Source organism: Mya arenaria, chromosome 13 (genome assembly GCF_026914265.1).
Source record: "Mya arenaria isolate MELC-2E11 chromosome 13, ASM2691426v1".
Lineage (NCBI taxonomy): Eukaryota > Metazoa > Mollusca > Bivalvia > Myida > Myidae > Mya > Mya arenaria.
The window spans coordinates 40,411,569-40,433,509 of record NC_069134.1 but is presented as its reverse complement, the minus strand read 5'-3'; the positions used below and the strand labels follow the sequence as shown (position 1 = coordinate 40,433,509).

Below are 21,941 nucleotides of genomic sequence, written 5' to 3'. Positions count from 1 at the left end.
TAATGCTTTAAACATGCATGTGTGGTATTTATCAGATAAAAGGCAGAAATATACATTTTCTATAAATTTGAGGAATAGCTTTGTGCAAGGTTAGGTTAATGTTTGATTTCTAAAATAGGTTCACAATCCCAAAAACCTGGACATAGTTTAAATACGGACTGTGGAAAATGGTGGACTGTAACCTCAAATCGCACTTGCAGCTTTTACAAGTGATTGTTTTTAATGGAAAAACTTGACAGCTAAAGAAACAATTTACCATGTCAAATATCCAAGCAGACGTCTCACCTGGAGACGATTTTCCCCTCCATCACGCAGTTTTCAGTGGCGACACAAAACTTGTATCTCAGCTAATCAGGGTTCATGATCTTGCTCAAAAGGATGTTCATGGTGAGGAGTGGCATTTTGACTTTTGGTGACTAAACAAAAAGTAATCATTGATTTTTAGCTCACTAGGGCATGGGAGTAGGATTGTTATTGGTCCCAGCTTGGGCCGATGTTTTAATATTTTGTCTAAGTCATTGCCTAACTTAAGTATTTTTCTTAATTTAAGTATCTCTCTGGTCATATGATATACTTTACTATAATCATAATGTCAAAAAATGCTTTGTTTCCATTGACTTGTTAAACAAAATTCAATAGTTTATGTAAAAAACACCTACCGTATTTCCTTGACTATAAGACAGGGAAATTGGGCCCCAATTTTTAACCTTAAAGTAGGGGGCCGTCATATGCGAGGCTTTAAGAAATTCAGAAAGAATAGAGTCAGAATCAGGATTATTCAACATACGGTATTCGACTGACTGATTTATTGTCTTTTGATGACACCTCAATAAAAGTGACATGATCACACCCATCAGATTAAGACGACCATCTAGCTACAATAATGAGCGATTAAGGATACTTTTGTTTTATTTAGACATTTCTCATGTATCCATGTAACGCTACAACTCTCTACTATTTAACACCAGGCGAAAGAATCTGGTCCGTAATGTCCATGGTCCGTAATGTCTGTTTTTCGGGATACTAACTATCAAGTTTTTTATGTTTTTGTTCAGTTCAAACTAAAAATACTGTTCATTAAAATTTAGCAAAACTAGTTAAAATGCCTTAATGGTGTATACTTTATGGAAAACAGCAACACTTATTAAGTGTTTGGGATTGTGTCCTCCATATCATAACTTGAAGGGTGATTTCCTGTCCATAAAGTAAAAAAAAAATTGACATGAAATTAGTAAGACTGTGAACCTGTACTTTACAGATTTTGTAACATTGACCAAAGATGTTTAATACGAAATGTTAGCTTACTTGAAAATTGTGAAAAACCTTAAGTGTTCGTATTTTGTGGCCACTACCAGTATTGAGCTGTTAGTTGATTTAAAATCTTTCTTAATATTTTCAGGTAATACACCACTGCATTTGGCAGTGATGCTTGGCCATAAAGGTACGAACCATCTGAACAACCTTTTTATAATGAGTTGCTGCTAAAATGTTTTTCATACTGTTTAATTAATCAAGTGTCAAGTCAAGCCTGGCATCTGCACATGTATAATGATATTTTTACCTAAAAAATACATCTTCAGATATTCTAAAAAGAAAAAAGAAAGTTTAAATTTTGTAGGCAATAAGAGCATCATACTCACCTGTCGCCTTTACAACATACAAATAGTGGAACAGTTTAGACAGGTTCTGGTGTTAATAAATAATTTTGATCATTCACGTATGAAATATGGAGTCAAGGTATAAAATCAAGAATTACTGTTAGTATCAGCTTCGACATTTAAATCAATGATCTCTTATTTCAGAATGTATAATGTTGCTGCTCTCCCGAGGAGCACCGGTGAAGGTGAAGAACAACACAGGCTGGACACCGCTTGCAGAAGCTCTCAGCTATGGAGACAGAAAAATAAGTAGGGAATTTCATGATAGTTTAGCTGTTTATTTTTTTCTCCTTTGGATCTATCTCATACTAGTTTCATGAACCAGCAAGAATCAGAAATTAACTGTTTTGATACCGTGATGTAGTTAAAGCTGCACTTTCAGAGATTGACCGTTTTGACAACTTTGTTATTTTTGTCTTCGAACGAGCGAATTTTGGGGTAAATGTATGGAAGACAGTGATATAAGACACCTGATTGCAGTTTTTTATATTTACTTTGAATATTCATGTTTTATGGCTAAAAGCGTTACTATCCAAAAATTGATTTTAAGGCAGTTTTCCAAACAATTGAGATCTGTTTTATTGTGAGTTATCTTATACGACTGAATTGAAGGTGTTGATGCAAAAATGAGACAAAAATTACATAAAAGGTAAAAACTGTCAGTCTGTGACAGTGCAGCTTTAATATTGACCTAGACAAAAGATTCTTTCAAGCTGGAAAAAACATTCAGACAAACTTTTCAGGTCTACAAACTGATCTATACTTTTAATTTTGACAGTAAAATTGTAAACATGCAATTATTTTTGGGGGGCTACATGATTGTGAAACTGCCAGATACAGCCAGAATTACTACAGTAAATGGAGCACTTTTATGTTCAAATTCAAAATAAAGCCATGCAAAATAATGCAAATCACTTTGACTGGGTTTTTGCTCATGAGTCACTATTCAAAAACTGACTCGTGAGCAAAAACCCCAGTCAAAGTGATTTGCATTATTTTGCATGTCTTTATTTTGAATTTGAACATAATAGTGCCATTCATGCCAAATCCCCCTGAATTTCTACCCATCCCCTGGTCCCCCGCCGGGGGATCCATATCCCCTGGAATTTAATTTTTTTTTTTTTTTTTTTTTTCAAAACTTGCTAAAATTGACAGTGGAAAGCATCAATAATATTATGAGTGTGAAATTCCATGAAGGACCATGATGACTAAGTCCAAAAATTATTGTAATTTGAATGTATTTCTGTATTTATTCTTATATTATAAATGCAGATATTGCGCAAATTTACGTCGCGTAAAAATCCCCTGGTGTAATATCAAAATCCCAGTTGGAATTCAGACCAAAATCCCCTGGGAAGCCTCTCAGAAATATGGCATGTATGAGTCACAAACGATTAAAATAAAAGTCCAGTTCTTAACATAAAATATATATATATATATAAGTCATTCAAAAACCTACACAGCTATATAGTAAAACCTTCGGTTAAATCCCCATAAGTCTCGAGGTAATGGTTTCAGAGACATGAGAAATAATGTGTAGGGTTTTAGCCAGGTTTTAAAAAGGACATGGTGCTACAGAAAAGAGACAGGGTGCTGAAGAACAAAAGGGCACATTCTATCAGGCAGTGAATAATTCAAGCATTATCAATTTCATAAAAAATGTTAGAAGTTGTGCTTTTTAGCTCAACTATTCGAAGAATAAGGAGAGCTATCCTAGTCACCCGAGCGTCGGCGTAACCACTTATTTTAAAGTTTGCGTAACACCTCAAATATTTTCAAAGTCCATTGACATATGGCTTTGAAACTTTGCACACTTGTTCACCATCATACCCCAAACCTGTACACAGGAGGAGGTAAATTAAAAACTATGCCCCTTTTTCTACTTAGAATTTACGTTTAAGTTTGCGTACCACCTCAAATATTTTCAAAGTCCATTGACATCTGGCTTTGAAACTTCGCACGCTTTTTCACCATCATGCCTCCAACCTGTTCACAGGAGGAGGTAATATTATATAATTTTTTCCCCTTTATTATGCGACTTAGAAATTCTGGTTAAGGTCATGCATGTTAGCACACATAGGATAATATCTCAGCAACTACTTGATGTATTGCATTGAGACTTTATACAATGATAATTAACCACCTTACCTAATTGAATAACCAAGTAAGATAACTGTATTTAGCAAATAATGGCTTAAAAATTCTGGTTAAAATTTTGCATGTAACCACATTTATGTTAATATCTCCGCACATCATGTATTGCATTGAAATCTAATCTAACAGTGATCCATGCATGTTTTGCCAAAACTTTTCAATCCTTACACTGAAAAGCGGCGGAATAGTCGAGCGCGCTTTCTCTGTGACAGCTCTTGTTTGATGTAATAATAGGTTTCAACCCTTAAGTATGTAAAGTTTATTTGAATTGATAATCACTTTTCAAGTTTTAGTCAAAACAAAAGAAATATTTGATTATCTTAAGCATTTAATTCCTTAAAGGCAGGAGGGTGCACATTCTGATCTCCGTAAGGGCAGAAGGGTGCTACCAAAGTATGACAGGGTGAAGCACCCTCCAATAACCCTCTCGCTAAAACCTTAACATGTTCTTTTCAGTTGGCATGTTACTGCGGAAGTTAAAGCAGCAGTCCCGTGAGCTGCTGGACCAGAGAAGACCAGCGCTTATACAGGCCTTAGAAGATATAGGAGACTTCTATCTAGAGCTCAAGTGGGACTTCCACAGCTGGGGTTGGTAGTTAAGGGTTCAGTCCAACTGACCTAGTGATTTTTCTCTTTTTAAATCAGGAGCTTTCCTAGGTTACCTTTAGCAAAGTTTATTGTATAAATGTTCATATCTGCTATTATATCATTTAATTAGCATGAGCTTGCAATTCTTAAAGTCTGGGAATTTTCACAGTTTTTAAAGTACAGGTGGTGGAGAAAAAAACACTGTGATCAATGTACTTTTTAATCAACCGAGGGTTGACAAATACAAAGTTTATTTTTTATTAGTAAATTAAAGCTTATTCTTGAACAGACAAATAAAAGTTCAGGTACATAGTATAAGTAATACTTCAATGGTATTAAGTGTAGCATTCACATACATGTGTATGTACAAACAAGTCTGTTCATATAAAAAGACACATATAATTGACCTTGAAAATCTGTAGACTTTTTTGTATTTGTTTTTCTTCATACTGATACAGATAATTATTTTCTATGAAATGTTTTCATTTTTATTTCAGTGCCTTTAGTTTCCAGAATTCTGCCATCAGACTTATGCAAAATACACAAAAAAGGATCATGTATAAGGTAGCTTCACGGATTTCTTGTTTGAAGAATTATGTGCAATCAAAATTCATATCATCAACAGCAGGAAATACTAAGCCAGAATATTAGTTTCCATATGAAATCTCGAGTCTGTAGACTTGGTGGAAACCAGTATTGGCCCCATAATCACTAAAATACTTATGTCAAATCCCAGTCTCAACTCATTTTGCCACATGACAGCATAGTATGATTCAAAATCTTGCATGTTTTCACTCTTATAATACAATAGAAATATACAATAGAACATTTCTTCTTTGGATTCTTGACAAAAGTTTTGAATCAACATGTTCTATGAGAGAATGCTCTTCTAAAAGGTGTACCGTATAAACATATATATACGATTTTTAATAACTTTTTATGTAAAGTGGTAAAATAAGTTGAGTCTGAGATTGAGATTTTAAGTACTTTTGTGATATTGGGGCCTGGTGTCCATTTTGATAAGCCATGAGGAAGTTTCCTTGGTGGGGATCGAATCAACAACCTCTTGGGTGAGAGGCAAACACCTTTACCACTAGAGCTCTCCCCTCGTGCTTGTAGCATGTCTTATGTGTCTTTATATGATAATTTGTTCAAATTTTCTTTGTTTATTTGCACTAGCGAATCCAGGGAAGAGGGAAGGCAGCACCCAGTGTACCCCCCCACCCCACCTTAATCGTCCTAGTTTACTTTTTATTTTAATAAAGGAGAAAGAAGTAATAAAATACGCCCAAAATGCACCATTTCAGACCAGAATTATGGGGGATTATCACAAACCCACCTGTCACCACTTAAATTTCCATTCTTAGGGAGGGATGCAATTCACAAGGTTATGCCCCCCTCTAACATGGAATCCTGGATCCGCCTCTGATTTGTATGATGGTATAACATGGTTTTACATATCCTTATTTCATCAGACTAGACACAACATTGGTGGACTTTAACGACATGCGCTGGGAGAGAGGGGACATTACTTTTGTTTTTAACGGAAAGGCGAGTCCTCATAATGCCCTCACCGTCATGGACAACAAGCTTAAGGTCTACCAGAGAATTCGATATGAGGTTTGTAGGATTTTCTTCTCATTATATAAATTAAAAATAGATACACATGTATACAGATAAACAGATGTAAAAGGAAAGAGATGATTCAAGTACAGGTTATGATTTGTGTTGTTTTTTTAGGTACAATTTGAATATTTTCAGGGAAAAATTAAATATAATTATAGTCTGTTTGAAGAGGGAAAATTAAAATTCATTTGTGTCAATTAAATTTTCGATTTAATCAAATTTCAAATGAAAGTTGTTTATTAAATTATTTGGTGACGTCAATTGGAAAACTCTTACTGTACATTTTTATGTAATATGATTTGTCCAATGAATGTTTTGTTCTAGCAGTTCATAAATTTAACATCTTTATTAGAAGTAGACCAAAACGCACTCTGGTGGGAGAAGAATTAAAATGAAAATATCATTATCAGACTTGATTTTCAGCATTGTCGATCACAAATAGATAATGATTTTATGGATATATAATATATATTTGAATGTTGGAAATATTTTTTTTTAAATATTAAAATTTTCTGAAATAACAAAAATGAAAAAAACTTGCCTCTTCAGTTTATTTATAAATATGAAGCTGAAATACAATAACGATTGCCTTGGATAACATATGCTAAATGTACACACTATAAACCGACTTGTTTTGTGGAAATAATGTATTTGTTTCATGTGGTATACACACTGTATACTAGAACATAAATTTTGAGTGAAAAAACCTTTTACTACTTTATACTAAATAGTGCATTTATGGAAAATATAATTTACTGATAACAATATTGTTACCTTGTATTCAATAGCTGAAAACATACAAATATTAAATGACTGGTGGGTCCTAAAAGATTTACAGGGATCAAATATTTTCTCACAAGGTAGAAATACTGTTTTTGCTGCACGTTTTTTTCAAATTAAACGCGGTATCCTTCATAAGAACAATTACTTTCGATATTCATGCATCCTTTTCCGTAAATTAATACAGTTATATTAATTGTGGTTCATTTTATTTTAGAGCAAGAGTGCATCTTTTAATTAAATGTTGTTGTTTTTCAAAACCAGGAGACGGACCAGGAGGTCGAGGAGGAGATAGACATTCTGATGCGCAGTGACATCATGGCCGCCCAGATGTCCACGAAGAACATCACCTTCTCCCGCACACAGAGTGGATGGCTCTTTAGGGAAGATAAAACCGTATGTTTACATCATACCGGTACACTGTAATCTGCACTCTGTAAAGGAGCTCATATTCACACATGACGCTACACTGCATATTTGTGTATGACTGTTAACAAATAAACTTAGCGAATTGTACTTTTCAATAAGTTTCAGCACAGCACAATCGCATTGCCAATTAATTCTTAATGCCAAACTGGCTGCTTAGGACAGTCAATATCACCTTTTGAGAGAGTTCCATTGTCCCTGTATCGTTCTTATGACCATAGTTTAAAGTTGAGATTTAATTGGCCGGTGTGATTTAATTGGCCGGTCGAAGTAAAACCAATGCAAACTCTATAAGATTTCATTCCTTGTCATAGAAAGTTGTATTTTTACTCATGATATCCTGATAAAATTATATAGACTGTGGGCCTATGTACATTTGTAAGTTATATTACAGGGCCAATATTCATAAAGCATCTTAAGTCATTTAAGTGACACTCTTATTCAAAATCAATACATACACGTCATGCATAACAAACATCAGTTTTGACTGATAAACCTACAACTACTTACTTAATAATGCATTTATGGAAAATATTAATTACTGATAACAAGATTGTAACTGTGTATTTAATAGAAGAAAGTGCAACAATGTTAAATGATTGGTGAATGATAAAAGATTTACTGTGGTCTACTATAGTCTTATAAGGTAGAAATACCATGTGTTATGCTAATTTCTTTCAAAATAAACTCGGTATTCTTATAAGAACCATTTTTTTAGTTATTTATTCATCCCTTATGTAATATAAAAACAATTTTATTAATTGTGGTAAATCTTATTTGGGAGTAAGAGTGCATCTTTAACTTAAGTTTATTTCTTAAATTTTTCATACCGTAGTCTAATTTAAAGGAAAGTATAAGTGTTTTTTTTTATCTATTTTTGATAAGATCACTGACAATAAAGTATTTCAGATTTTTTTGAATTATTGTATCATATGATCAGTGAAGTACTTCACTTGAAAAATGGCTTAAGATAGGAAACGACTTAAGATAGGAAACGACTTAAGATAGGAAACGACTTAAGATAGGAAACGACTTAAGATAGGAAAATGACTTAAGATAGGAAACGACTTAAGATAGGAAACGACTTAAGATAGGAAACGACTAAAGATAGGAGATGACTTAAGATGTTTGATGGATTTCGGCCCAGAAGAAAGGGTTTGATTAAATGTTTATAATGTAATGTAGGCACCATTGTTGATCAGTCTCTATTCATTTATGTACATTGACAAACTCCATATTTCATGTTTATTTTGCAGGAGAATATAGGCGAGTATGCAGCTGAGTTCTTCAACATCAATGGTTTAGTATTGGAGTCCAAGAAAAGGTTAGCTTCAGTATTTGCAAAAAATTATTTCATATGGATTATGATTTGCAAAACTTTAATTTTGTAAGATGTATTTGAAAAGAGATTTTTTTACATCTTTGACACACCCCTCACTCATTTTTACCGGAAGTAAGTTAAAAATTCTAAAAAGGTGCAAGTCTAGCACAGTCATTAAAATTAGTCTTTGGGATGAAAAAGCCTGTATTAATATACTACTGCTTGGCATTACGTTTTTGAACATGCCATGCTGTATGAAACAGTTTTTTGAGCAAGCTCAGAATGCATTTTACCAGTGCAGTGTCTGTACAACAGAAATATGAAAATATGCAAGAAAATGGTCTAAGGAATTAGGAATTTATCACTTGCCATGTTTTATAAATGTGACCCCGGTTGTACAATCAAGTACCCAGTGCCCAGTTAGGTACACAATGAATCTTCTTATTTGTTAGATAAGAATAACCTGGTTACTACTAAAGAAAGCTACTTAAAAATGCACAAACAGATGCAATGAATTTATAATTATAGAAGTTATTTTATTGCTTTATCCACATTTTAAGGTTTGCTGATCCACGAGTCGTTTAGGTGTCTTTAACAGAAAGCACTGTTTGGATTTAACTCAAACAGTGTACTATTTTCCCCTGTATAAGGTTACCAGACAGCTGCTTTAGTATATTGACTGCCTTAAGAGATTATTATAGATATATAACTTTATTTTCCAGACGAGAGCACCTGTCTCAAGAGGATATACAGAAGAACAAGGCAATGGTGGAGAACCTTACCAAGGGATCCTGGGATAACAAAGAGGTAGGTCTTGAGTGGGGGTGTAATGATATACTGTGAGAAAGGTCTTGAGTGGGGGTGTAGTAATATACTGTGAGGTAGGTCTTGAGTGGGGGTGTAATGATATACTGTGAGAAAGGTCTTGAGTGGGGATGTAGTGATATACTGTGAGAAAGGTCTTGAGTGGGGGTGTAGTGATATACTGTGAGGTAGGTCTTGAGTGGGGGTGTAGTGATATACTGTGAAAAAGGTCTTGAGTGGGGGTGTAGTGATATACTGTGAGAAAGGTCTTGAGTGGGGTGGTGTAGTGGTATACTGTGAGGTAGGTCTTGAGTGGGGGTAAAGTGATATACTGTGAGGTAGGTCTTGAGTGGGGGTGTAGTGATATACTGTGATAAAGGTCTTGAGTGGGGTGGTGTAGTGGTATACTTTGAGGTAGGTCTTGAGTGGGGTGGTGTAGTGATATAATGTGAGGTTGGCCATGAGTGGGGTGGTGTAGTGGTATACTGTCAGGTAGGTCTTGAGTGGGGTAGTGTAGTGATATACTGTGCGGTTGGCCATGAGTGGGTTAGTGTAGTGATATACTGTGAGGTTGTCCATGAGTGGGATAGTGTAGTGATATACTGTGAGGTTGTCCATGAGTGGGGTGGTGTAGTGATATATTGTGAGGTTGGCCATGAGTGGGGTAGTGTAGTGATATACTGTCATGTAGGCCTTGAGTGGGGTGGTGTAGTGATATACTGTCATGTAGGCCTTGAGTGGGTGGTGAAGTGATATACTGTGAGGTTGGCCATGAGTGGGGTAGTGTAGTGATATACTGTGAGGTTGGCCATGAGTGGGATAGTACAGTGATATACTGTGAGGTTGGCCATGAGTGGGGTAGTGTAGTGATATACTGTGAGGTTGGCCATGAGTGGGGTAGTGTAGTGATATACTGTGAGGTTGGCCATGAGTGTGGTGGTGTAGTGATATACTGTGAGATTGACCATGAGTGGGGTAGTGTAGTGATATACTGTGAGGTTGGCCATGAGTGGGGTAGTGTAGTGATATACTGTCATGTAGGCCTTGAGTGGGTGGTGAAGTGATATACTGTGAGGTTGGCCATGAGTGGGGTAGTACAGTGATATACTGTGAGGTTGGCCATGAGTGGGGTAGTGTAGTGATATACTGTGAGGTTGGCCATGAGTGGGGTAGTACAGTGATATACTGTCATGTAGGCCTTGAGTGTGGTGGTGTAGTGATATACTGTCATGTAGGCCTTGAGTGGGGTGGTGTAGTGATATACTGTCATGTAGGCCTTGAGTGGGTGGTGAAGTGATATACTGCGAGGTTGGCCATGAGTGGGGTAGTGCAGTGATATACTGTGAGGTTGGCCATGAGTGGGGTGGTGCAGTGATATACTGTGAGGTTGGCCATGAGTGGGGTAGTGTAGTGATATACTGTCATGTAGGCCTTGACTGTGGTGGTGTAGTGATATACTGTGAGGTTGGCCATGAGTGGGGTAGTACAGTGATATACTGTGAGGTTGGCCATGAGTGTGGTAGTACAGTGATATACTGTGAGGTTGGCCATGAGTGGGGTAGTGTAGTGATATACTGTCATGTAGGCCTTGAGTGTGGTGGTGTAGTGATATACTGTGAGGTTGGCCATGAGTGGGGTAGTGTAGTGATATACTGTGAGGTTGGCCATGAGTGGGGTAGTATGGTGATATACTGTCATGTAGGCCTTGAGTGTGGTGGTGTAGTGATATACTGTCATGTAGGCCTTGAGTGGGGTGGTGTAGTGATATACTGTCATGTAGGCCTTGAGTGGGTGGTGAAGTGATATACTGCGAGGTTGGCCATGAGTGGGGTAGTGCAGTGATATACTGTCATGTAGGCCGTGACTGTGGTGGTGTAGTGATATACTGTGAGGTTGGCCATGAGTGGGGTGGTGTAGTGATATACTGTGATGTAGGCCTTGAGTGGGGTGGTGTAGTGATATACTGTCATGTAGGCCTTGAGGGTGGTGGTGTAGTGATATACTGTGAGGTAGGCCTTGAGTGGGGTGGTGTAGTGATATACTGTCATGTAGGCCTTGAGGGTGGTGGTGTAGTGATATACCGTGAGGTAGGCCTTGAGTCGGGGGGTGTAGTGATATACTGTGAGGTTGGCCATGAGTGGGGTAGTGTAGTGATATACTGTGAGGTTGGCCATGAGTGGGGTGGTGTAGTGCTATACTGTGAGGTTGGCCATGAGTGGGGTGTAGTGATATACTGTAAGGTTGGTCATGAGTGGGGTGGTGTAGTGATATACTGTGAGGTTGGCCATGAGTGGGGTAGTGTAGTGATATGCTGTGAGGTAGGCCTTGAGTGTGTTGTAGTGATATACTGTGATGTTGGCCATCAGTGGGGTAGTGTAGTGATATACTGTGAGGTTGGCCATGAGTGGGGTAGTGTAGTGATATACTGTGAGGTAGGCCTTGAGTGTGGTGTAGTGATATACTGTGAGGTTGGCCATGAGTGGGGTAGTGTAGTGATATACTGTGAGGTAGGCCTTGAGTGTAGTGGTGTAGTGATATACTGTAAGGTTGGTCATGAGTGGGGTGGTGTAGTGATATACTGTGAGGTTGGCTGTGAGTGGGGTAGTGTAGTGATATGCTGTGAGGTAGGCATTGAGTGTGTTGTAGTGATATACTGTGATGTTGGCCATAAGTGGGGTAGTGTAGTGATATACTGTGAGGTTGGCCATGAGTGGGGTAGTGTAGTGATATACTGTCATGTAGGCCTTGAGTGGGGTGTAGTGATATACTGTGAGGTTGGCCATGAGTGGGGTAGTGTTGTGATATACTGTCATGTAGGCCATGAGTGGGGTGGTGTAGTGATATACTATGAGGTAGGTCTTGAGTGGGGTAGTGTAGTGATATACTGTGAGGTTGGCCATGAGTGGGGTGGTGTAGTGATATACTGTGAGGTAGGCCTTGAGTGTGGTGTAGTGATATACTGTGAAGTTGGCCATGAGTGGGGTAGTGTAGTGATATACTGTGAGGTAGGCCTTGAGTGTGGTGTAGTGATATACTGTGAGGTTGGCCATGAGTGGGGTAATGTTGTGATATACTGTCATGTAGGCCATGAGTGGGGTGGTGTAGTGATATACTGTGAGGTTGGCCATGAGTGTGGTGTAGTGATATACTGTGAGGTTGGCCATGAGTGGGGTAATGTTGTGATATACTGTCATGTAGGCCATGAGTGGGGTGGTGTAGTGATATACTGTGAGGTTGGCCATGAGTGGGGTGGTGTAGTGATATACTGTGAGGTTGGCCATGAGTGGGGTGGTGTAGTGATATACTGTGAGGTTGGCCATGAGTGGGGTGGTGTAGTGATATACTGTGAGGTAGGTCTTGAGTGTGGTGTGGTGATCTACTGTGAGGTTGGCCATGATTGGGGTAGTGTAGTGATATACTGACATGTAGGCCATGAGTGGGGTGGTGTAGTGATATATTGTGAGGTTGGCCGTGAGTGGGGTGGTGTAGTGTTATCTTGAGTGGGGTGGTGTAGTGATGTACTGTGATATAGGCCTTGAGTGGGGTGGTGTTGTGATATACTTTGAGGTAGGTCTTGAGTGGGGTGGTGTAGTGATATACTATGAGGTAGGTCTTGAGTGGGGTGGTGTAGTGATATACTGTGAGGTAGGCCTTGAGTGGGGTGGTGTAGTGATATACTGTGAGGTTTGCCATGAGTGGGGTGGTGTAGTGATATACTGTGATGTAGGCCTTGAGTGATGTAGTGATATACTGTGATGTAGGCCTTGAGTGGGGTGGTGTAGTGATATACTGTCATGTAGGCCTTGAGGGTGGTGGTGTAGTGATATACTGTGAGGTAGGCCTTGAGTGGGATGGTGTAGTGATATACTGTCATGTAGGCCTTGAGGGTGGTGGTGTAGTGATATACTGTGAGGTAGGCCTTGAGTCGGGTGGTGTAGTGATATACTGTGATGTAGGTCTTGAGTGGGGTAGTGTAGTGATATACTGTGGGTTAGGCCATGAGTGGGGTAGTGTAGTGATATACTGTGAGGTAGGCCTTGAGTGGGGGTGTAGTGATATACTGTGAGGTAGGTTTTGAGTGGGTGGTTTAGTGATATACTGCGAGGAAGAGCTTAAGAGGGGTAATGTAGTGATACACTGTGAGTCAGTACTTTTTTCATTTCATATTAATTGTGTTATTCCCTCCCTTTAAAGACTTTTAAAGATTTTTTTATGAGCCATAGGCATTTTTTAATAGGTAAAATAAACTTTATGCAGTTAATTTGTCTAAACGAAATCTGACCCTTAATGTGAATCTGTTATGCTTAACATATTTGGTAAATATTGTGGCCCCGAGATTTAAAGCCCACAATGGACTCATGACTCTTTTAATGACGGTCCAATCTGTGCTGAAAATGTTGCTTAATCTCATAACATACATGTGTACAAACAAATTGATGTTCTTGCACAGAATTGCAAAGTCAGCTTTACCACATTTGAATATTTTATTTTTTTTCAGATTTATTGCGTGCTACTAATTATTTAATTTAAGCTATGCCCTCTATCAAGAAAAATAACTACTGCTCACTATCAGTGAAATAATTCTATTCACATACATATTGCAGTTTAGTCGTCGATCATCACTGCCACCCCCAGAGTCACCAACTGTCTTGTGGGAAGAGTACATATCAGCTCCCATAGGTAACGTTCCATGCATTGGCAGGCCACACTTGTCCAAGGAGAGCCAGAAAAACTTCAAAGCTACAATAGCCATGGTAAGTATCTTTAAGGCTACAGTAGCCATGTTAATTGCCTTTAAGGCTACAATAGCCATGGTAAGTGCCTTTAAGGCTACAGTAGCCATGTTAATTGTCTTTAAGGCTACAATAGCCATGGTAATTGTCTTTAAGGCTACAGTAGCCATGGTAAGGTTACTATAGCCATTGTATATAATTTTAAGGCTTCTATAGCCATGGTTATTGTATTGAATGCTATAATAGCCATGGATAGTGGCTTTAAGGCTTCTATAGCCATGGTAAGTGTCTTGAATGCTACAATAGCCATTGTTAGTGGTTTTAAGGCTAATATTGCCATGGTAACTATATTAAAGGTTACTATAGCCATTGTATATGATTTTAAGGCTTCTATAGCCATGGTTAGTGTCTTGAATGCTACAATAGCCATGGTTAGTGGGTTTAAGGCTAATATTGCCATGGTAACTATATTAAAGGTTACTATAGCCATTGTATATGATTTTAAGGCTTCTTTAGCCATGGTTATTGTATTGAATGATATAATAGCCATGGATAGTGGCTTTAAGGCTAATATAGCTATGGTAAGTGTCTTGAATGCTACAATAGCCATGGTTAGTGGTTTTAAGGCTAATATTGCCATGGTAACTATATTAAAGGTTCCTATAGCCATTGTATATAATTTTAAGGCTTCTATAGCCATGGTTATTGTATTGAATGCTATAATAGCTATTGTTAGTGGCTTTAAGGCTTATATAGCTAAGGTTAGTATCTTTAAGGCTATTATAACCATTGTAAGCATATTAAACGCTACAGTAGCCTTGGAAATTATCTTTTAGGCTACAATAGACATGGTAATTGTCTTGAATTATCATAGCATTGGTGTTGTTGTTGTTGTTATCAATGTTCAAAAACATTAACCTTGGTCGCAACTCAAAACCTGTTCCAAGATATCCAAATGAAACTTGGTACACATGTTGCCAGAGACAACATGTTTATTTAGATGCCATTGTTAGACTTGAAAACATCAGACAAATGGTGATTTATGCAAGTGGAGATCTTGTTCAGTAATGGAAAAATGGAGTATTGAAAAAAGTCAATTAAAGGCAATGTTAATATTTTCCTTCCCTTAGCAATATAATGTTGATGTTCACATTCTAATAATGTTGATGTTCACATTTTTATTCTCAAACAAGATAATCTATTAATTGAAACTGACATGTACTGTATATGTCTCTATGCATGGAAATCTCTATCCACATGCATAAACATATTGAAGTATTATGTTTGATCTACAGGTACGTGCCCTATTGTAAAGGTTTTCATGCCAGAATTTACTTATTGTACTCTATTTCTTTCAGAGCAAAGACTTTCCAATGACAGTGGATGTGTAAGTTTACTTTTGAATGGCTATTGTTTTAGAATTCACTTTGAAAATTTAAAGCTGGACTCTCACAGATTTTAAGTGTTAAGTTTTTGTCTCAAAATCAGCTGATTTTGGTATCAATGCATTCAATTCATTCAAATAAGTTAACTCACAATAGAACAGATCTCAATTGTTTGGGAAAATGCTGAAAATTTCAGTTTTAGTAATGCTTTTAGCCATGAAACATCAATTCTCGAAAGTAAATATGAAAAACTGCGATCTGATCTTTTGTCAGCAGTCTTGTATCACTGGTTTCCAGACATGTACAAAAAACTTGGCTCATTCTAAGACAAAAAATAAAAAAGTTGTCAAAAAGGTCAATCTGTGAGTGTACAGCTTTAAAGATTAAATAAAAAGTGGTTAATATTTGGCAATGTCAGTGTCTTGAAGAAAAATCATGTTAGAAAAATCATACTAGTAGTAACTTTAGCATTATTTAAAATCATTAAATGAATATATATATCGCCATAATGTAATCAAATGAGTCCTAAATGTTTGATCTAAATTTAGAACAATGGTCTCAAATGAAGGTTCGGGACAGAGTCTTTTTTTTTTTAAGTGCATTCAAAACAGCAAAGCAAGTCAGAAATGCTTACCATGACATTTTGGTATATTGTGTATTAAACAATTGAAACTTTATGTTTTTAATTGCAATCATCACAAATGGTCAACATTGACTAAAAATCAGAAAATTCAATCTATTTATTTAAGGTCGAAAAAGCACTTTAGTGTTGAGGTATTTTTCCAGATGGGGCAGGTTGCCCGAAACACAGGTAAATTTTTTAGGGCTTAGAAAAACAGATGAGCATTGTCATCAGGCAATCATGCTTTTAGGGCTCTCATTAAAATGTGATCCAGTTTGGTTTGGCATAGATTTTGTTTGAATTTGTTCAATACCTCTGGATTTCCAGGTTGCTAGATGTACTGGAGGTGATAGCACCCTTTAAACAGTTCCAGAAACTCAGAGACTTCATGGAGAATAAACTTCCCCCTGGTTTCCCTGTTAAACTGGGTATGTAATTTCTTTGGTCAGGAGTTCTAAGTACCTATTTTGTTATCTTTTTATATGTCCCTTTTGATGGAATTGATGCAGTTTCTTCCTCTCTGAAGTATTTGAGGCCATGTTTGTTTTGTAAAGTAAGAGAATACCTCCTCAAGTATTATTCCCTAAACACGATTCAAGCGTCAATTTTTTGTCAGGATTTTAAGCACCAATTTTTGGTCAGGATTTCAATAATCATTTGTATAAATGTATTTTAAAATGACATTCTCCATCATTCCGCTTATCACGAAAAGCCCAATTGTTGTGAATAACATAGAAGTTGTTTAAAGAAAGATTTAATAGTATAACCATATTTTGTTTACTAAAATTGTAAAATTTCAATTTAAAAATGCCATCTTATAGATTCTTATGATTATGCTGACTTCAGTGGCAAATGATAAATTTTTGGACCACACTCCATCACCTTTTAGTCCATAATGCTTACATATATTTCACCTGTTTCAGAGTTGCCAGTCTTCCCCACAGTAACTGCCAAAGTGACATTCTGTTTCTTTGAATGGCGGGATGACCTTTCAGACGAGCTTTTCTCTATTCCGTCCACGTATCTCGAGGACCCAACCCGATTTCCCGATTTATGACTCCTGCAAGACATCTCCCTGGTGGAGATTATATGTACATTCCGAGAAATCGATAACTATCAGCCTAGGGAAAAGGATACTGATAACAGTTTGAAAACAGATGGTTGGTTCAGAAAAAAGGATATTCATATGCCATGGAAATTTGATTTTTGTAGTGCACAGAAAATGAATATTCATGGAATAGTGGACCATGACCGGGCGATCAGTCAAAAAGTTAATATTTGTCGGCCAGTTGACCAAGAAATTAGTATTCATTGGCCAGTTTCAGACCAGAATTTATGTATAAATGAAACAAAAGGGGCCAAAGGTGTGTTGTGGGATGAGATGTGTGGATTGTGTGGGGCCCTGGTTGGTGATAGTTCACTCTCTCAGGACTACAGGGAAAAACATGACAGTGATATTTACTCATTTAGTGCCCTATATCAATGTGATGAATCATTGCCTGCTAAACAACGTGAAGTCGATGGTGATCATAAAACTGGTCCGAGCGGAACAAGATGTATTGAAAATGAACAAATATCTTCTGTGGATCCTGAACATGGCACATACACACGCAGCTCTGCTTCTAAAAATGACAATCAAGACATTTTAGGACATGAGGAAGATGCTGATTTATTGAAACTAAAACATAAGAGTATATATAGTAAACCTGATTCACACGATTGCCTTAGGTTATCGGAATACTTCAGTGAATGCCAATCTGAAAGCAAGAGTAAAGCAATGGGGTATTCTGAAGTCTGTAAGGCTGGTACAATTCAAGAAAGGCTTTCCAGTCTTTATAATTATGGGAGTGGAGAAGAAAATGAGAAGGAGTTGTTAGTAGACGAGCAACAGAGGGAACGTTATCGTAGCAGAGTGTGTATGTCAAGTGATTTAAACAGCCTTCTGCTTAATGTTGGCAGCTTTTGTGAGGCTTGTAAGACCTATGTAAGTTGTTCGTTGCCTAGGCCAGAAATTAAATCTATGGATGATACTTCAAGGAGTAAAACCGATAATAAAGGGCTTGGGGCAATCATCGACTCTCACATGGAACAAAATATTGGGAAAGAACATATGAACTTTGTGGACAGAAAACGAGGATTACAAAAAAAGACGATCCTTGCGGTAGATATTCCTCTGACAAACTTTGGAAGCGCCAGTACTGAGATGGTTATGCTCTTTCATTGAAGATATACATGAATTTTCAGTAGAATATTCTCAAGATCAGACTATTTATTGGCAAATTTGAAGTTATTTTTAGAATTTTTTGGCCAATTTGAGGTATATTTCAGAAATTTTGACAAGTTTTGAAGTAATTTCTCAAATATTTGATATGCCACAGTATTCCACATCTACAAGCCAATATTTAGAAACTGTATATGCAAGTTAGTATGTAACTCCAAGAATGCATGTATTTGTGGTATGCTTATTTATGTTTGAAACAAATTTTAAGCTCTGTCGTTTTTTCTCAAGTTTTCGTGAAAATTCTGATTTAAATAGTTCTTGACTTGTAATGAATATTACTTAAAAGGATCTAAGTATAATTAAGATGTAAAATCATAATTTGTAACATACATTGTGGAATGAACAAGAAATAATAAAATGGCAATTCCAAACACTCGTACAGAACCTCCGTAATAATAATATCTGTCATGTGTTCCCGTTCCGGATAGAAAAATCTGACCCGAGGGCACCTGCATTGCCAGGTAACGAGGCTTGCCGAGTTACCGGCTACGCAGCGTGCCCGAGGGTCGGATTTTTCTACATGACAGATATTATTATTACACATGATAGATTTTTTTTCTAGCATACCTTAAATAACATTTTTTGTGAAGAAAAAACATAAGAAAGCGCGTTTTTGTACATTTCACCAAAAAGCGCGTGCGATGATGTTTACTGACGTCATGACGCGCAGTAATTTGTATTCACTGCATACTTCAATAAGTTCCTTCCCTATCACGTCTTTTAAGGGTTATTTTGTTTTGTTTTTAAGGAATATTTTTGTAAAGTTAATGTTAATGGGACTCATCTATTGAAATCGCACAACTACGGTTACATTTAGTTTTTAATAATAGAAATTGAAGGTATTACGTCACAGTGCGTGACTCATCTGGCATGGGGGGATGCCAGATGGAGTTTTCCAGCACGGCTGAAATCACTGGAAATGCCTATCCGGTGTGCTAGAAAGTGTTGTATGGGTTTCTATTGATAAAAAAAAACAACTTAAGTTTATGGAAGAATGACAAAAGGTTCTTTAATGCATCTCTTTCATGATTTAAAGGGACTAAACGCCATATGATACAATTGCAAGAAAAAAAAAATATTCAAAAATTTACATAAAACTGCCATTGTTGTGTAAACGCATTGAATCTTACTTATGTATCACAATGCTTACGACACTTGCGTCTTTTGCAGTTTTTGCGCATTTTTCAAATGCCAAATTAACTGGGTTTGCCTACCACGTAAATTCCAGTAAGTTATATCTTTGATATATTTATCTGTACTCATAAACAGATATGATTTAAACTGGGAAACCATTACGCGCTATTTTGAAACAGGTAAACTCAGATGAGACAGAAACATGATTGTTTCGTTTATTCTTTTTATCATGTAAAATTGAGTATCATCAGCGTTCTACTAGCTTGCATTGACAATTCTAGGCTTGTTTTGAGGAAAAAAATGTATTTTCCGACTTTTGTACAATCTGGTGTCTAGTCCCTTTAATGTCTCTTGGGACCCATACATTTTCATTTTTCATGCTATATTGGGCCATGTGTTCGAACAATTTTTCATTTTCACTCTCATTTTGCACTCATTATGTGTTGATGAGATCTGACATTAGAATGGTCATTATTCTTGATCACAAACACTTATGCTTACATGTTGGTGTATTTAAACATGTAGTTAACCTGTAATTTGTCTTTCATTTATGATTGCAATGTTAGCGTGGTTTGTTTTGAAAAGTCTCACTCTTGCATTATTCCAATTGGAAACTTATTTTACATGTTATTTAAAGATGCACTCTTACTCCCAAATAAGATTTACCACAATTAATAATATGTTTTTAAAATTCCAAAAAGAATGAATGTGTTGAAAACAATGGTTCTTGAAGGATACGGAGTTTAAATTGAAAGAAATGAGCATTAAACATGGTATTTCTACCTCATAAGACTATAGTAGACCACAGTCAGTCTTATAGCATTCACCAATCATTTAATATTTTTGCACTTTCTGCTATTAAATACACAGTTACAATCGTGTTATCAGTAATTGATATTTTCCATAAATGCATTATTTAGTAAGTAGTTAAAGGTTTATCAGTCAAAAATGATGTTTGTTATACATGTGTATGTAATGGTACCTGGTATAATATACATGTTATTGTATTGATTTTGAATAAGCTTGTCACTTTAGTAACATTTCCATGTCATTTTCAGCCATATATTTATAGATCATGTATAAATAGATAAATCCATGTAAAGAGCTAGCATAAACAATTTCTTTGAAATTACAAAAATTAAACACTGAAATTAATTTTTTGTACAAATCAATTTCTGACAACAGCCCTATCATTTAAGGGACATATTCCTATATTTTAGGGATGCATTTTTGTGTGCTTATTATTTTTTGTTAACATGATTTCCTATAGTGGTGCTTTTATGTTTGCTGTTTGACTGTACAATGCAATTTTTAGAATTGTTATTTGTTTGCCTAATTCATATGTTTCTTGTTTTCGTTGTAATGCTATTTCTTTTTTAGTATATGTTATTTATATTAATGTAGTGCTGTTGCTTTATGCTACCCAAAATTACGTTGCTTTTATTGACCATTAAAATTGGAAAAAAAACCTTAAAGCTGCACTCTCACAGATTGAACGTGACAACTTTTTTATTTTTTGACTTGGAACGAAACAATTTTTGCGAAATCCATGGAAACCAGTTTTATAAGACTGCTGACAAAAAAATTAGATCGCAGATTTTTATATTTAAGTTAAAAAATTGATGTTTTATGCATTTTTCTTAAACCGTTAGTAACGGTTTAAGCCATAAAACATTAATTTTGGAAAGGAAATATGAAAATCTGCGATCTGATTTTTTTGTCAGCAATCTTATTTAATTGGTTTGCAGATATTTACACAAAAATTTGCTCGTTCCAAGACAAAAAATAAAAAAGTTGTAAAAATGGTAAATTTGTGAGAGTGCAGCTTTAATGCCAGTTTTGATATAGGCTGCATTTTCTAGTGTTAGACTGTTTTTCTACTGTAGGAAAACTACTTATTTTGCTAGTCTTTGTTTAAAACATTGTTTTTGGATAAAGTTGACAGCATTCCTAGAAATGATTTGCATAATTACGGTATATATTATTGATTTCATATGAAATTTTCTGTCTGTTTGTAGTATATTAGTGTTACATGAATGCATAAAACAAAATGTGATATTTGGCAATTGCAGATTATTGTATTAAACTTGTTGATATGATTGTTTTTGTTATTCACTGGACATCTTGACAGCCATTTACTTCCTGAATAATGCTGACAGAAGGGAGAGCAGTTATGTCTGTTTGCCAATTTCTTTGTCTGCCCTAAGGTAGGGTTTTAGATGAAGAGTTATGGAAGGGTGCTGCACCCTGCCCTATTTTAGTAGCACCCTTCTGCCCCCATGGAGACACACATGGGCACCCTTCTGCCTTCAAAGAATTAAATGCTCAAGGCACTTCAAAGTCAAATTCATTTCATAACAGTGCAAAGCAAGAAAAAACAGAAAGTAAGACTAGAAGCTAAATGGTGACATGTCAAGCCCTTTATAAGA

The 21,941-nt window shown here is 36.3% G+C and overlaps 1 protein-coding gene across 1 annotated transcript; it reads left to right on the top strand.

Annotated features, from left to right (window-relative positions):
- Window positions 1-221: 221 nt before the first annotated feature.
- Window positions 222-21,609, top strand: LOC128214892 (ankyrin repeat domain-containing protein 13C-like). Its single transcript, XM_052921595.1, has 13 exons — window positions 222-387; window positions 1,400-1,441; window positions 1,803-1,907; window positions 4,269-4,400; window positions 4,898-4,964; window positions 5,876-6,020; window positions 7,071-7,202; window positions 8,489-8,556; window positions 9,276-9,360; window positions 13,962-14,111; window positions 15,449-15,477; window positions 16,425-16,525; window positions 17,021-21,609. The coding sequence occupies exons 1-13, from the start codon at window positions 258-260 to the stop codon at window positions 17,152-17,154; spliced, it is 1,320 nt and encodes a 439-aa protein (XP_052777555.1). The 5' UTR covers window positions 222-257; the 3' UTR covers window positions 17,155-21,609.
- Window positions 21,610-21,941: the final 332 nt, after the last annotated feature.

Excerpts from the sequence above, each read along its gene's own strand:
- LOC128214892 (XM_052921595.1), top strand. The coding sequence starts at position 258 with ATGTCAAATATCCAAGCAGACGTCTCACCTGGAGACGATTTTCCCCTC. Across the intron at positions 6,021-7,070 it reads ACCAGAGAATTCGATATGAG|GAGACGGACCAGGAGGTCGA; the intron begins GTTTGTAGGATT and ends TTTCAAAACCAG. Across the intron at positions 16,526-17,020 it reads TGGTTTCCCTGTTAAACTGG|AGTTGCCAGTCTTCCCCACA; the intron begins GTATGTAATTTC and ends CACCTGTTTCAG.